The sequence below is a fragment of the Gossypium arboreum genome, chromosome 4, assembly GCF_025698485.1.
Source record: "Gossypium arboreum isolate Shixiya-1 chromosome 4, ASM2569848v2, whole genome shotgun sequence".
Taxonomy (NCBI): Eukaryota; Viridiplantae; Streptophyta; class Magnoliopsida; order Malvales; family Malvaceae; genus Gossypium; species Gossypium arboreum.
This window is the reverse complement of record NC_069073.1, coordinates 106264393-106282443: the sequence shown is the minus strand read 5'-3', so window position 1 is coordinate 106282443 and position 18051 is coordinate 106264393. Positions and strand designations below refer to the sequence as shown.

At 36.1% G+C, this 18051-nt stretch overlaps 1 protein-coding gene across 1 annotated transcript; it reads left to right on the top strand.

The window, feature by feature from the left end:
• The first annotated feature begins 11286 nt into the window (after nt 1-11286).
• LOC108459299 (protein PSK SIMULATOR 1-like) lies at nt 11287-12825 on the top strand. Its single transcript, XM_017758646.1, has one exon. It carries the CDS (start codon nt 11287-11289, stop codon nt 12823-12825), a length of 1539 nt encoding a protein of 512 aa, XP_017614135.1.
• Nucleotides 12826-18051: the final 5226 nt, after the last annotated feature.

Sequence of the window (18051 nt, the reverse complement as noted above, 5' to 3'; positions counted from 1 at the left end):
TGGGCTCGACAGGGACACAGCCGTGTGACACACTCGTGTAAGGTGGCTTAGGCCGTGTTAAAGTCTGCTAAAAAGACATGGGCATGTGGTTTACCCATGTAAGGAAGTCCAGGCCGTGTTGATTTCCCACGTTGACCCATTTTTTCCGTTTTGGGCCCATTTCTCGCTCTTTTTACTCCCCTATGCTCACCTAAGTATAAAACATGAAATTAAAGGATAAGGAGCATCGAATTCCACAAATCTAATGATAATTCATCCATAAATGTGCTAAACATGGGATAAAAATATGTATAAATTATGACTTATCAAATACCCCTACACTTAAGCGTTTGCTTCAAGAAAAATCCTCAATTCACAATTAAGAATTCATTTTTTCTCAACTTATAATTTCTATCAATAATATCTAAAAATAATTCATAAGTAATCATACATTGATAATTCAACTAGAAGAACATCAAAGTTTCAAACATTCAAAGTTGAGCATTTTATCACGAAAACATAGGTGTCTCCCCTTATCTAAGTAATCACCTTTGATTCAAAATATTACAGGGTTTAACATCCTCACTAAAGATTCACTCAAATCACTCGAGGTGTTTAAGGACTACAAATTTAGCACTCAACAGTCAATATGAAAAGTTATTACCATAGGTTTGCGTGAAAATAAAATCTCCACCACTATATATTGAGATGATACATCAATCAAAAGGTCTTTAGAGGGTTGTAACGTGGCTTTGGTTAGAGGATGTGGTCACAAGCTGAAAGAGAAGGTTAGAATAGAGATTGAATTGACAAATTACCTAACTAGAAAAATACTAAAGCTGACAAATAACATTCCTAATTAGATGATCCTAGAATTGAGCTTTTCTTCATGGTTAACATCGTTTTTAACCAACAATTACATAATTTCGTAATATGCTAGACTACAAATCTCAATTGCAGTAACTTCGTTTGTTTTTTTTAAGAACAAATCAAGTAATATAGAACTTGCTAACTATCAAAAATAAAACATAGCTAAGCAATTTATTCAAATCAAATCTAGACAAAAATAGGGATCAAATTAATTGAGAGGATTTCAACAATAATGGGTTATGGGTTAATATTGAGGGTAAATCAATGAATGGCTTGTTAGGCTCAAGGGGGTTCACTAAGGGTTAATTATGAAGGTAGACTTTTATGGAGGAGTGGGTTAAACTTAAGTGCCTTTATCATCTCGACATATCAAATCAGTGGTGTGGTCTTGACACGCATAATCGAAGTAAGTTCTAGAATAACAAATCAATATTGACGCACTCATAGCAACAATAAAAGTGAGCATGAAAGAAATAATATATGTTCTAAAGGCTCAAGATCTCACAAAAATTATGGCTTTTTTATGTTAATCCTGTGAATTTCAACTTCAAGATAATACCTAAACTTTAGGAAATAACCTAAAAAAAATTTTTAATTCTCAAAATCAACTTATCATGCTTAATTCTCTAATTTCTTAAAGTTTAAACAATCAATTTAGAAATGCCTATGTTTTAATTCAAGACATATCAATAAAAATCATCAATTAATCAAAATTTATTCTAATAGTGATATGAGTGAGTCACGTGAGAATAAGACAAAATTCAGGGATTTTTCAGATAATGATATAAATAACCCCCCACATGTAAGATGTACATTGTCCTCAATGTACAAAGATAGATTTATTGAAAAATATAGATATAAGATCATAAGATAGGGAGAGAAGTGAAACTTCCTGAATGTTAAATGGAATCCTTGAATTGGAGTCATGGAAAGTAATCGACTAAAGTAAGGGTGAGATTTGGAGGAGGATACTCCGGTGGTGGTAGAGGTTGTTAGTCCACAAGTGCTACGCCAAAAGAATATTATAGCTGGTGGTAGCTATAGTTATGGTCAAGCAGGGCATGGCAGTCGTGGAGGACATTTTTCAGTGGAGTTACAAATTTCTAAGTAATTGTTAGCTTTGGAGCTCTTCATAATTGCGATAGAATCATTAACTCTTTAGGAAATATAAATTAGCATGATTACTCGTAAAGAAATGGCCGAGAACATAAATTGTTTAAAATAAGTTGTAAAACCTAATGATGAAGTAAAAATAGTATTAAAGAAAAATAAAATAAACAGTAACTTAAAAAGATAAATAAAGATAAAAGTAAAAAAACTAAAAATAAGAAATAAAAGTCTTCAAAAATCCTTGTCGCCAGACGGTTTGTGAGGTGGAAGTGGCGATCAAATGTGAAGGTGCTGACAAATCTGATGTAAGGTTGCATCAATGTGATCAAAGCACTAAAAAATTTGCTGCTCGAATCGGGTGAGACGCTTAGAGATGTCAGAGAGTGAAGCAGCCGCATGAACTGGGCGATGAATAGGTGGTGGCTGAGATGATAGATCCTCGTGAGGTGGAGAGAGATCATTAGTAATGTCCTCTGGGTCCTCCGGTTCGGCTTACTTGACGAGGCGATACTGAGGAGGATCAAATCCATGTCGTCACTCGATCATCTTCATATGGAGCATACTCGAGATGCACTGTGGGGATATCTGATAGATGAGGGTGAGCGAGGATGCTTCGGCTGCCATGTTTAGGAGACCGAAGTACCGCTCTAGGCGAGTCGCATAAGGGCCAATGGAAAGGACTCCCTTCTTATGCCGCTCTGTCTGATGGCGAATGGCGAGGGTGATGAAATAAGTGAGGTCGAATACGTGCCCATGCGCCATGCTCCATAAAAAATAGGCGTCGTTAGTGTTGACGATGCTAATACTCTCTCGCCGTCCTGTCAGGGTGTGGGCTAGGATAACGTGTAAGTATCTCAGTGGTGGGGCGAGAGTCGATGCCTTAGAGCGGCTAGAATCATAAGTGGCAGAAGTAGGGACTAGGGCCTTCTAGCAATTTGAAGGAGAATAGTGGATGTGGCGATGGAGACTGTCGAAGTCGTCGCCATTCATGAACTCCTCCATATATAGTCCTAATACGACACCAAACTCAAGCACGCTCAACCGGTGAACTAAACCACCGAGACGAAACTGGACCGTTCCGGGATCATCGAATTCTATCATAACAATTTCAAGGTGGAAGGTTAAACAGAGTTCTAATGTGAGCTCGAGATATGTCGGCTCGACGATTTCGAAGAAGAGCCCCCGTGGGTCAGTAATCAGGAGAGCCCGGACTGCGTTAGCGAGTTGGATCTACTCTAGAATGGTCCAATCAATGCAATGGCCCACACCTAAGGGTCGGGCCCATAGTATTTGGAATAGTTCTTCTTGGGGTCCTGGTGGAAATTGGAGGAATGAGTGTCGTATCTCAGTGGTAAGACCCGAGGAGGATGCTACTGCTTTTGTTTTTTTGAGGCGGGGACAGAATAAGGGGATTTGTTTTATCTAGCATAAAACAAATAAGGGGATTTGTTTTATCTAAACTAATTAACTAAACTAAGAATGCATAGGAAGTAAATTGGGGAAATACTTTTGGGAAAACTGATTGATTTGGACAATACCCCAAGGGAAAGTCCACCTAGACTTTACTTATTATTTGACTCTGAATTAGACGATTTATTCACTTGACTCGATTCGTAGAAATCCCTAATTTATATTATTACCTCTCTCGAGACTAACAACGTCTAACCCTAGGTTAATTAATTGAAATCTCTTTCTAATTAAAACCCCTAGTGTTGTATTAACTCGATCTATGGATTCCCTTATTAGGTTTGACCCTAATTCGGTAGATTTATGTCGCTCTATATCTAGGGGTGCAATCAACTCCGCTTAATTATGCTAGATCTACTCTTAGACTGGAACTTTTGCTCCTCTGAATAAGCACATCAATACTTGAATAAATATCCTGGAATATTAAAGCAAGAATTAAGAACACATAATTAAGAACAAATCAAGTTTTTATATAATTCAGAAAATAATAACAAGATCCATCTTAGGTTTCACACCCCTTAGGTATTTAGGAGATTTAGTTCATATGTGTAAAATAAAACATCTCAGAAGAATAATGATAACAAAACACAAAGAAAACCCAAAAACCCTGAAGGAAATTGAAGGGAAATCTTCAGTCTTGAAGGAGAATCTAGCTTTTGAGATGGATCAATGCCTCCTACTTCATGTCTATTCTAAGTGCCCTTCTAGGGTGTTTATATAGGCTTTAGAATGCTTCCAAACCCTTAAAAGTGGCATTTTCCGAATAGAACTAGACTTGGGCTCAAGAGGGACATAGCCGTGTGACACGCCCGTGTAAGGTGGCTTAGACCGTGTTAGAGTCTGCTAAAAAGACACGGGCATGTGGTCTACTAGTGTAAGGAAGTCCAGCTCGTGTTGATTTTTCACATTGGCCCATTTTCTCCGTTTTTGGCCCGTTTCTCGCTCTTTTTACTCTCCTATGCTCACCTAAGTATAAAACATGAAATTAAAGGATTAAGAGCATTGAATTCCAAAAATCTAATGATAATTCATCCATAAATGTGCTAAACATGAGATAAAAATATGTATAAATTATAGCTTATCAAATAGCCATCCGCAAAGGGTAGACTGCCCTCTGAAGCTACCAATTTGGGAGTGCTCACCATGGGTGTAAGTGTAGCTGCTGCCCTTATCATTCCAGTTTTTTGAAGTATCTCCAGGACATACTTTTTTTGACTGAGTAACAACCCCTAAGGTGTGTGCCAAACCTTAATACCTAAGAAAAAGTTGAGTCTGCCCATGTCTTTAAGAGCAATCTTATTGTGAAGTTGTAGTACCATATTGTCTATAACATTACTGGAACTCCCAGTTATGACTATGTCATCCACATATGCTATATGCAATAAGTAGCTTCTTAAATATGCTTGAATGAACAAAGAAGGATCAGCTTTTGATGTACGGAATCCAAGTTTTTCAATCAGATATTGTTTGAGCGTGTGAAACCACGCACGAGGAGCTTGGCGTAGGCCATACAGAGCTTTGTTCAACCTACAGACAAGCTTCTGTCCATTGTGACCTGGCACTTCAAATCTAGGTGGTTGATCCATGTATATTTCCTCAACCAACTCCCCATCTAGAAATGCATTATTAACATCAATTTGCTGTAATGGCCACCCCTTCATGACTGCAATAGTAAGGACAGTCCGAATGGTTACTGCTCGAACTACTGGACTGAAAGTGTCTCGAAAATCAAGTCCTGCGTGCTGAGAAAACCCTTTTGCCATCAACCAAGCTTTGTACCTTTCCACAGTCCCATCAACCTTCCTTTTCATCTTAAACAATAATTTGCAACCTATTTCCGTGTGATTGAGAGGGAAAGAGCGAAGACTCCAAGTATTATTATGAAGGAGAGCCTATAACTCATTGTGTACTGCAGCTTTCCAAATTTCATGGCACATTGCTTCATGGATGTCAGTAAGAGTTTAAATAGAGAGACAATGTGTTGTGCTTATATAGGCCTTTAGTTTGAAGATGCTAGCTTTGCTACATGTGATCATAGCATCGAAATTAAGTGAAACAGAGGGTGAGGGTTGAGGCTGGTCAAGTGTACGGGCACTAGGTGGTCTAGACATAAAGGTATTAGAAAGAGAGTGTACTGGATTAGGTGAGCTGGACAGAGGGGCAACAAGCAAAAGTTGGACTTGAGTAGTGGTTGAAGGAACAAACGTTGAAGGAGTATACGATTTGTGGCCTGGGATAAGACAAGTAGCTTAGAACTAGACTGTAGTGAAGGCATAGATGGAGCAGTGGTGGAGCTGGTAGTTTTAAAGGGAAACATTGTTTTATGAAATGTAACATGACGTGAAATATACATTCTACCATCATTGGCCTAACAACGGTACCCTTTGTGTAATGGGGAGTACCCTAAAAAAGTACAGGAGGTTGATCGAAACTGGAGTTTGTGAGTGTTGTATGGTCTAAGGTTTGGGAAACATAAGCAGCCAAAGACTCTAAGAGAGGAATAACATAGTTTAACCTGAAAAAGTTCTTCATATAGCGATATATTGCCTAAGGGAGAAGAAGGTAACCTGTTGATTAGGTATACGGCACTACTAAAGGCATCGTTCCAGTAGGTTAAGGGCATAGATGCATGAGCCAGCATGGAAAGACCAGCTTCAACGATCTGTCGGTGCTTGTGTTCAACCAGACCATCTTGTGCTAAGGTATATGGACATGTAAGTCACTATGTAATCTCTTGTTGAGATAAATACAATTTCAATACTTGAAACTCGCCCCCAATTTGTTTGTAAAGCTTTAAGCTTGAAACCAAGAGTTCTTTCAGCTTGCTTATGGAACTACAGAAAAACAGTAATAACCTCTTATTTTTGTCACAAGAAATAAACCCATGTGTATCTGGTGTATGCATCTGTGAAAGCAACATAATAGCGAAATCCATTGGAAGGGACTGGAGCTAGTCCCCAAATATCAGCAATTACCAGTTGAAGAGGTATGGAATACTCAAACAACGATTTAGAGAATGGCAGCTTATGCTCTTTTCCTAAGTGACAAGCAACATAATTAAGAAGTTCTTTATTGGCACCAAATGGTATATTACAATATAGTAGAGCCTTGGTTAGAGTATCTTTACAAGGATGCCTTAGCCTAGAGTGCCATAGACTTAAAGGAACAGATTTACTAGCTGTAAAATAGTAAGCTGAGCCCGAAGAGAAGCCATTCTTAGAAGAGTCCTTTAAATGTATTTTGTACAGCCTATGATGCATCGAGCCTCGAAGAAGAACTTCCCTGGTTTTCAGATCACTAACATGATACTGTGTAAGAAGAAACTCAAATATCACCTGGTTATCTCTTGCAAATTTGGACACAAATAACAAGTTTTTGGTTATAACAAGTACAAACAACAGAGATCTCATGTATAATGGTCATGCTCTAGTGAGCAAAGAAGATTAACCAGCAGATATAACAGGGAGTGCAGTACTATTACCAACATACACTTTACTTGGACTGTTGTAGGAAGGACTGCCACCTAGTGAAACAGCTGAATGTGTGAGGTGGTGTGTTGCGCCGGAGTTTGGATACCAAGCATTGTCACCAACTGTCTCAGGAGTTGCAAAATAAGCTTGAGGATGTAAGGTGGTAGGAGTGGGTGTACTGACATGCTGCGGGGAGTTGACAGCAAAAGGATTAGTCTAGGTAGACGTTGGAACAGGTGGAAAGAACCATCCTGGTTGTGAATTTGGAACAGCAGGAGGCAATATAGGTATAGAAGATGGTGCCCAATGTGTAATGGGAGATCCAAGTCCGAACATGCATACATTTGCCTGTAGAGAATGAGGAGGTCTGTAGCCTGCACTTTTGTAGGAAGCATCGAATCGATAGTAACAACGGTCAACAAGGTGACCCATTTTTCCACACAACTGACATTGAATACGTGTTTTAGATGAACGACCACGCACACAACCTCGAGTGGTTGAAGAGGGACGATAGGCTGGTGGGGGTGTACTGTTGTTAGCAGTATCTGTAGATTGATGAGAAACCATATTGGCTGAACTAAGAGCCTTAAATATTGTAACTTGTTGTCGAGCTTCAGCATCAATAAGCATGGTTGTGACACCTTGAACATTGTAGGGTATTTGACTGACTGTGATTATTGTGATGACAGACTCATACTTAGGTCACAGTCCATTAAGAATCGCAGTAACATGCTCATGCTCGGTAATAACCTCTCCACAACTAGCAAGATTATCACAGTAACTTTTAACCTTCATCAAGAAGTCTTTCATGAAAAGATCACCCTTGCGCTGAGAATGCAAAGCTTTTTTATAAAATATTAATCGAGAGGTAGTTTTACTGCCATACAGGTTAACAAGATCATTCCAGATTTGAACACTAATGTCTAGACCAAAAAGATGAAGAAGAATCGTTGAACTTACCGACGATAAGAGCCAAGACGCAAGGGCACTATCTTGTTGTTCAAATCGAGTAAACTCAATATTCTCTTGAGGCACCCCATTATCACTTGAAGCAGTTGAGGAGGAGGGACAGTATATAAATCCAGAAAGCTTTAAAGCTTACAGGTCTTGATCACCAAAAGAACCTGTTGTCGCCACAGTAGATAATTAATGTCATCAAGAAGCACACTAATTTTCTTGGTGGAAAAGAACCGACTGACAACAACCCTATCAGTAAGATTGGAAGCCATTACTGGTGTAACAGACTGAACAACAGACGGACTAGAAGGGGGAGCCATTCAACAAGACAAGAACTTAAAATATTAACTCCAGGAAGAGATGGACATCTGATACCATGTTAAACTATTAGAAGAACACAGAATATTCATTAAAATGAATACAATTTTTACAAGTGATTTCTTTAAGTAGAGATAACACATGCTTTTATATAGCTAAGTACGCTATCTTCAAAAACTAAACTAACAGATTAACTGTTAACTAATTCGTAACTAATGACTAACTAACTAACTGACTTTATTAGTTACTCTAACAAAGCATTGTCTGATTCTTATATATATATATATATATATATATATATATATTATTTTATATACTTTTAAATTTATTTTTAAAATATTTATGTACTTTTATATATTTCTTTAGATATTTTAGAATTAGGATTAAATTAATTCAATACATAAAAGTCAAGAATTAAGTTTATTATTATACCACTTGTTGAAGTAAATAGTTTTTTTTTCCACAAGGAATCGTGATGTCTTTCTATGGGATTGCATGCCTCTTTATTAGTTTCTATTTGTGGTGCACATTTTTTGAAATGTAGGTAGTGGTTATGATTGATTCAATAGAAATGAGGGAATAATATGTATTTTTTGTTGGGATTTTCCTGGAAAAAAATCGTCGCATCTTTCTACAATTCCTTATGAAAGATATTCAGTCCACCAGAATAGAAGTTAAAGAGGGTATGCTCGTCGTGCCTTTTATATGGAAACCAGGGGCCAGGGGGCCGTTCCCTTGACTCATACTGATGAGAATTTGACTCCGCCCGAAATTGAAGAAAAAGCTGTTGAATTGGCCTATTTTTATGTGTACCGATTAAAGCCTTTTGAAATGAATTGCTGAATAAAAACTTTCTTGTCGGGAGGAAAAAACTCAATCTAAAAATCCTTTTTTTTCTATAGCAGAACTAAATTGAAGTTTGTTCAGAATGCCCATTCAAATCAAAGCGGACGTATAAGAAAAAATCATAACATAACTGTCATCTCATTGTTTAGACACAATATTTAACAAAAATAAAAAGAAATATTAGTTGATTGAGATTTTAAATTTTAAAAATTAAATATTAGTTGAATTATGTGGTATATAATTTATCCTGTTTATTTTACAATAAAGAAAATATCTTGAATCGGTCAAAAATAGGAAATAATTGCAGAGAAATTTGAAAACTGATTAGCTTTACTAATGTAAAACTCAATTATTGATGGTAGTAGTAGCGTATGGTGATTAGTTAAGCGTGTGATTACGGTAAAACGCCTTTAATTGCTAATCATTTTCTCCAGGATGGTCAAAGACTCCATTGTCTTTTTGACTCTATCATCTCTTTCTCTAGTTTAATAAGAAAATGGAAACAATAGCCCCCCCCAAATGGATCATAAAATTTCGTTTTCAATTGTAATTATTTTCTTTTTATAACGTGTTTTATTGTAAATGATTTCGCCAAATTCTCTTCCCCTTCACGAATTATAAAGTTGTAAGTTAACATAATGGTACAAATTATATTTTGATTTTCTTAAAATTTTTTAATTTAATTATAACTCTTAAGAAGAAGTTTTTGGAGGTGGAGATTCGAATTAAAGATTCTAAGTTTGAAGTCCTACCAACAGTGGATCTCTCCATATTTATTTTGATTGAATTCCATAATGAGTAAGATATATTTAGATTTATTTTAGTTTCGCTTTCAATATATTTTGATTATCGTATAATTGTGTATTGTAATAATTAATTTTAATTATAATTATTATTATAAATTTGTAATTGTACTTAAAAGCTCTGGAAAAAAATATTATCATTGTATGTGAGATTTTATTAATTTTATGTAACAAAAAATCTTTAAAAGGACAAAAATATCCCATAAAAATATAACTTTTAAATTTTTTTAATTATAATTTCCAGCTAAATTGATATTGATTGACTTGTGAAACTAAAGTGTTGATTGATCATCTATTGAAAAATTTAATCAAATGAAAATGAATATTTTAGTGATTTAATTTTGAAACATGTTTAATAATATATAATAAAAATCAAATTATATAACTTTTCTATAAAAAACTAAAAGTGAAAACTATGAATAGATAAAGAGCAACTGATCAATTAATGTAGAATATTATTAATTATTTTATATTATTCTTTAAAATTATCTTTAAAATTGGAATTTATTTAAATGATACGAAATATTTTCACAAAATAAGAATAAATATATAACTATAAAAAATTAATTTTAAATTTACATTTATCAAATAGTCTAATTAAATTTTAAATATTTAAAGTTTTCACACTTGTTGGTTTGTAGTTTATCTAAAATAACAAGAATAAGTACTTTTTTGAATAATACAGTACATAATTTGAAGTTGAAGTAATCAACCAAACGCGGAATGGAAAGAAACGGTGGTCAAATCGGCCACCCTCTAGTTCCTACCAGTTCAGGTTTGATCTTGTTGTTGCTGGTAACGCTTTCCAAGATTAGAAGAATGGGTTGTTTTAATAAAAGCCAATAACAATCCACACTCATACACGTACATAAACGCCACTATCAAGCAATGCATTGTGCATCATTTGAATACTAGGTTGTAAAAGGATGACTTAGTTATGCAGTTTTTGTAAAAGGATTAGGAGTGCAGTGAAGGAGTGGGAAACGCAAGTCAAACGACTTTGTCAAAAGTCTCTCTCAAGTCTTTAGGAGACAAAACCCACACTAATTACTTAATTAAACAATGAGAATATACTCCTACGTGGCAGTATACCTTGATGGTAGACCAAGAATTTTTGTCCACTCTCTCATTTCATTCACACATGGAAAAGACGATTATAATTTCTGTTTTACTTATCCGAATCTTCCTCTGGAAGACCCAATTAGCGCGTCCCAATGAGGAAGCAGCTTGGAAATCTTCTCCTCCTTTTCTGTTTCCCATTTCCCCCTTTCTCCATATTTATCTCTAAAACCCTACCAAATAACTAACCCACCCCCCAAAAAATAAAAAATAAACCGTAACAGATTCAACAGAAAACATTCAATTCCAACAGAGGTTGCCAAACCGAGACAAGGGAAAGAAAAAGAAAAGCAAAAAAAAAACCCGGAGGAGGAGGGTAGCTAAGGAACGCCAGTTTTGTGGCGGCAATGGCGTGGCCCACAGCAGAGACGGAGCAGGTGGACAAAGTTAGCCATGGCTGCACTATGTTCCGTCACGAAAAGCCTGGTTCTCCAACGCTTCAAATCTTGGCCTTCGAAACAGCCAGAAACATGTCCCGTCTTGTTGCCTTGTACAAGTCTTTGACCGACGAGGAATTCTTAAAACTACGGAACGGTCCCATGAGATCCCCTGGCGTTGCGTTCTTGAACTCCACGGATGAAACCTATCTCCTTAGCCTCGTCTGCCAAGAGAAGCTCGAGGATCTCAATCAGATTGCCTCCATTGTTTCACGTTTGGCTAAGAATTGCAACGGTGAAGAACTCAACAAGTTCGAAACCGCTTTCCGGAACATGAAACAGGGAGCCGTTGATGTCCGCAACCTTGATTTTAACTCCAGACATGTTCGTAAAATCATTGAGAAGATGGAGGAATACGCGAGCGCCACGTCTTTGCTGCACTCCTCTTTGGTAGCCCTCAATGACTTAGAGTCATCGGAGAAAAAAATACAGAGATTGAAGGCAAACGATTGTCCCGAAATTCCGTCGGACAAGACCAACCTGGACTTGTACAACGACAAAATCTCTTTCCAAAGAAAACAGGTTCGATATTTCAGACAAGTTTCCCTTTGGAGCAAAACATTCGATAAGTGCGTTGGGTTAATGGCTCGTATCGTTTGCACCGTTTACGCCCGAATATGCGTCGTTTTTGGACCCTTTGTTCCAGGCCTTGTTTGCACCATGTTCACCATCACCACCAAAAATTACTTTAGGCGCCTCCACGTTTCGCGCTCGAAAGCTTTCCACATGAAGGTTTATCCAGAGGCGGAATATTGCCTCTTTGTAAAAGAAGAAAATCACATGAGAAAGGCCTCCAAGTCGGGTCATTCCAGGTTCAAACGAGGTCCTACCACCCGTTTCCCCAGCAGCGAACTATCACCTGAAGCTAAAGGCTTGGGGTTCCTGCTTTCTGGTGTCACCGCCACTAAAAACAACGTTGAGGTAAATACTAGAAGAAACCAAAGGTTGATACAATCGGCTCCGGCGAACACTGTAGGGGCAGCAGGGCTTGCCTTGCGTTACGCAAACCTAATCACCATGGCAGAGACCTACTTTTACTCGACGGCAATCATCACCGACGATGCACGCCAGCTCATGTTCGAGATGTTACCAGTACACATGAAACGAAAACTGAGAGTGAAGCAGAGAAAACATTGGTACAAGGAAGCTAAGGAGCGTGAGGAGCAGGGTTTGGCAGAAGGGTGGAAAGAGGCCTTGGAGGAAATAATAGAGTGGCTGGCTCCAGTGGCGCATGATACACTAAGGTGGCAGCAGGGTAGGAACTTGGAGCAACAAAAATTGAATGCAATGCCGAGTGTCCTATTGTTCCAAACGCTGCATTTCTCAGAGTTGGAGAAAACGGAGGCTGCAATCGTGCAGGTGTTGATAGGATTGAGTTGTATATATAGATACGAGAATCGGCGGAAGATGAATGGGGTTGGCTATAAGGAACCCAACGTTACATCATGATGATTATTGGCTTAGTTTGAACTAAGCTGCGATTAGTTTTTTCTTTTTCTTTAGTAGGTTTATTTCATTGATTGATTGATTCCTTTTTATCTTGTTCATTTTCAAGCGGAAAAATAAGGAAATAACGGCCACATTATTTGATTCTTTGGAAGAATAATTATGCATCAATTTAAACCTATAATTTCTGTTGTTGGATAAATTTCTCCATAATGAGAAAGCTTGCATGTTGTCTTGCTATTGGGAAGGCCTTTACGCGTTTATGTTTTGGGTCAAAACTTGCCCCAGGTAAACCGAGGCCTATAAATGTTGAGTTTCCTTCAATTGATGCTCTAATTTACCAAAACCCTCGAGGCTCAAGGGTGAGTATCCGATCTATTCGAGTTGAATCGACTCAAAAAATTTTAAGCTAGTCGAGTTTGTTGTAGGCCAATTTTGGGCCCTTTTACAAAATACCCACAGCCCAATTTTATCCACACTTAAACCTCAACCCATTTCATAAACCTAATACCCATCTAAATTAACCTAAATAAAACCCAAGTACAACCCAATTACCCAAACCCCCTAAAGCCCAAATACAACCCAATACCAACCTAACCACTACCAATACCCAAATTAGCCCAATAACAAATAGCCCAATTCTAACCCTAGCCCAAAAATCAACACTTTCAGCCAAGGGAAACCCTAGGCCGCCGCATGCTAGGCATGCCTTTGCCCGAGACCTGGCACCAGCCACTACCACCACCACGCCACTGCTGCCCACCATGCTTCTCTGACAACGGCCATACCCTGCAAAAGGAGACAAACACCAAGACAGAAGCAGACGACAAGGAGCAATGGCAAGAAACTTAAAAAATGTTGTATAGAAATGGCTATAAAAGCTAGATCCAAATGTAATATGGGGGCTCTCTTTTTTTTTCCTTTCATTTTGGCAGTAAGAAAAAACACAAAAATAAGAAGCAAAACATTCAATTTCAGATTCAATATAGTGATTCAATCAGCGTTTAAATATAGAAATAGCATTCAGCCATACAAAAACACTAAGATCAAAGGATTAAAAGCTTAAAAAGCCCTAAGGTGATTTTTCTTTTTTTTCTTTCTATTTTAAATTCGATTTTAAGCTTTTTTTTACCTATATATATATTAAAACATATTAAAATATAAATAAAAATACAAAAAATAAAAAAGAGTAAATTTTACCTTTTCATGATGGGTTTGTCACCACGACAGAGAGACCGACGATCGGCTAAGTGATCCCCCGCCGATTTCCTTTCCCTCCCTTCTCTTCTTTCTCCCTTCTTTTTTTTTCTTTCTCTCCTCTAAATGATTTTTTTGTCAAAAATTGGCCTTATATAGCCCTCCAAAACGACGTCATTTTGGGGGCTGCCCTTTAGCCCCAAAACGACGTCGTTTTGGCCTAACCCGATCCGACCCGACCCGTCTTACCCTAGGATCCGCGTGTTTTTTGTTTGATGGTCTAATTACGCGATTGGCCCTTCCGCCTTTTCATGTTTTCGCAATCGAGTTTTTAATATTTCCTAATTAGGCCCCAAAATTTGTCGCGCTTTGTGATCTAGTCCTCTGCCATGCACTGCATTTTAGGAGGAGGGAATATTGCGCTTTTGGTCCCCCAGAGTTTCCCGCGTGTTCATTTTGGTCCTTTGCCCTTTATTTCTTTTTAAATTTGCCCCAAAATTCATTCTTAGTTCGATTTAGTCCTTTTATTTTAATTTTTTACATATTATTAATATTATTACTATTATTTTATTTCTATTATTATCTTTATTATTATTGTTAGTATTATTTTCATTACTATTATTTTTATTAACATATTAATTATTTTCTAACGTATTATTATTACTAATTATTATTATTTCTAGTTTTATTATTATTATTAATATTAGTGTATGTATATTATATATGTATGTATATATATTTACATATAGTACAATTTTAATTACTTTATTTTAATATTACTATTATATTATATTTGTTTTTTATATACTTCATTATTATTTCTAATATTATTATTATTATTAGTCGTTATTTATTTCTAATATGTATATATTATGTAAATGTTTAAATATTATATTATATATATTCTTCATGTATGTTATGTATATATGTTTTAATATTATATTTTTATATATTATTATATATTATTATATATATTTCAATATTATTAGTTATATATTTTTAACTATTATATGTATATTTCTAATATTATATTGTATATTTCTAATACTATTATTTATATATATATATGTGTGTGTGTGTATATATTTGTGTAGTGTACAAAGTAGTTTATTATTATTATTATCATTTCTAAGGTATGTATATATTGTATATGTTTTATATATGTTATGTATATATTTTAATATTACTAATTATATATATTTCTTATACATTTCCATGTACATATTTTTATACCATCTTATGTATATATTTTAAATATTATATTGCATATATATATATTCTTAATACCATATTGTGTATATATCATTATTACACTTATTTTACTCCTACTATGTTTGTTATTAAAATCAAGACATATATTTTATTATACTTGTATGCATATTTTATATATAGTATTATTTTCAGTATATCATTATAATTATTATACCCATTAGTTTCACTATCATCACTTATTACTTTATATTACTGTGTATATATTTTTCATATACGTCATGTGCACACATTTTTCATATGTATACATGTATATATTATGTATGTATTTTAACATTATTAGTTATATTCTCACTATCAAACATTATATATAGTTTACATACATACTCTTAATATCATGTATCTATATTCACTATTTCCATTTCATATTCAATTCCATTATCATATATATCTTTATTGTTTATAATATTATTGTCACATTTATATTCGCTTTAATGTACCTCTAGATTTGTCTTTTATTTTTTATTTATTAATTTGCTTTGCATTACTTCGAAAACCATATTCTTGTTTTCTAATTAATTTCAATAATCAAGGCAACATACCGATTTAACGTTAAGCCATCGATTTCATCGCTATGTTGGGTGAATATCAATCGACTCGTGTTAAAACGGTATATCCTTCTCAAAAGAAAACGAAACTTGAAATTTCTCGTGTTTTACTCGGTCACGATTCAATGTTACTTTGAACTTGCAATTTTGAAAATTAAGACAACACTTGTTTATAATATACCAATTTTGGGCGTCGCGAGGGTGCTAATACCTTCCTCGCGCGTAACCGACTCCCGAACCCTAAATTTTCTCTGGATTTTAACGTAGACCTAAAACTCAGCCTTTTATTTGTTTTAATAAGAGATCTAATAGGTGTCCGATCACACCTAGGAAAAAAGATCTGTGGCGACTCCCTGTTTATTTCAAAAATCAAACGTCAAATTTCAAACTTTTTTTCAATAAATCGCCACAATTAGCGACCAAGCTAAGCTAAAATTTTTACGTCGCTACAGCTGGCGACTTCACTGGGGAAGATTTTTGAGAGTCGAGTTGAATTAAACACGTGTTGTTAAAATTTTCAAAGTTCCGTGTTCAAATTAATATTTAATCATTATCCTTAAGTTTTGTTTTCAAAAAAATCATACATACATATCTCCTAATTTGTTTTATCTTTCGTTTTTCAGCTTTAAGTTTTATGGTTTTAGTTTTGCAGTTTTAAAATAAATGAAAGGTTTGCAAGTTTCTCCCCACGCACTGCAGTGCACATGCATTTTGTTGCATAACATGAGCTCTATACCCGGCTCCGTTCTGTTAAGTGAAAGTAAACGCTTCACGCCTTCGTGAGTTAACTCGTTCCTCCATGACAAAGCTAGTGAATACTTTCGGGTTACATGTGACTTATGCTTTCGTGAGTTAACTTGTCCCTCCGCATAGGCATAAGTAAATGTAATCCCTCGAATTGATCTTGTAAGCCTATGATGGGCCATGACCGAGGCTTTGTACTAATCTTAGTAGATGACAGTACAGACAATTCGAGTACCCATCTAGAACTAAAACCGCATATAGTGAACCATACGAGCCATCCAACTAGAGCTGTGCCAAACCTCCATCCATTTACTAGTCACCGAAATAAGTACACGGGAAAAACACATCTTACCTTCTGTTTCTTTTACATTTACGCTTTCTATGCAAGGGAATCGAGTCCATTGGACCAAGTACCTTAATTTATTAGATTGTCTACAGTTTTTCTCTGTTCATATGTGTTGTGCTAACCAAGTTTGTTTGTTTTTATTCTTATTTTACATCATGCATTATAGGCATCATATTAGGAAGGTGTTGACTAGAGATCGGTTGCCAAAAAATGGATTTCTAATGGAAGAGTCAATTATACAAACAACCAAGAGGAATGCCGCGGTACGAGACTGGTCTCTAAAGATTCAGAAAGAAAGAGAGGATAGTCTAGTGGAGGGATGTATTGCCAATTTGCCCGAGCACGTAACTATAAATATTCGCCAGAATAACCTTGAAGATTTGGTTCTGGTTTGGAATCAGTGGGACTCGGATGCTAGAGGTATCTTCACCGAGAGATATGGAGACATAGTCAATTTGATTGCTGTCAACGTAAACGAACGATTGATCCAAGCCATGGTCAGATTTTGGGATCCGGCTTACGCATGTTTTATCTTCAACCAAGAAGATATGACTCCGACTATAGAGGAGTACGCTGCTTTGCTCCGTGTCGATAATGTACAACCCTATAAGATATATATGAAGGAGCCTAAGCCAATGACCTTCAAGAAAAAGTTAGTAAGATTGACAGACATGACTGACGCATGGGTCGAAAAATAGATAAAGAAGAAGAATGAAATCATTTGCATCCCATGGTCTTCCCTACGAGACTTGGTTCTGAACCATCCCGACATGTTGAAAAGGGTAAATCTGTTCGCTCTGGCCATTTACGGTTTGATCATCTTCCCGAAGGTCCTTGGACACATAGAAGTTGCGGTGGTAGATTTCTTCAAAAGATTAAAACAAGGAATCAACCCTGTCCCAACTATCCTGGCCGAAACCTTCAGATCACTAAGTAGCTGTAGGAAGAAAGGGGAAGGTCGTTTTATCGGATGCGTGCAGTTACTCAATGTTTGGATTTTGAGCCACTTTTAGAAAGTGGAGCGTACACCGTTCCATATGTTTTCTAAAACATTCTCCCCGTTAGAAGATTATCTAAAGAAAGAATGGCCGAAGGAGGTCACCGAACAACACTGGGTCTCAATCT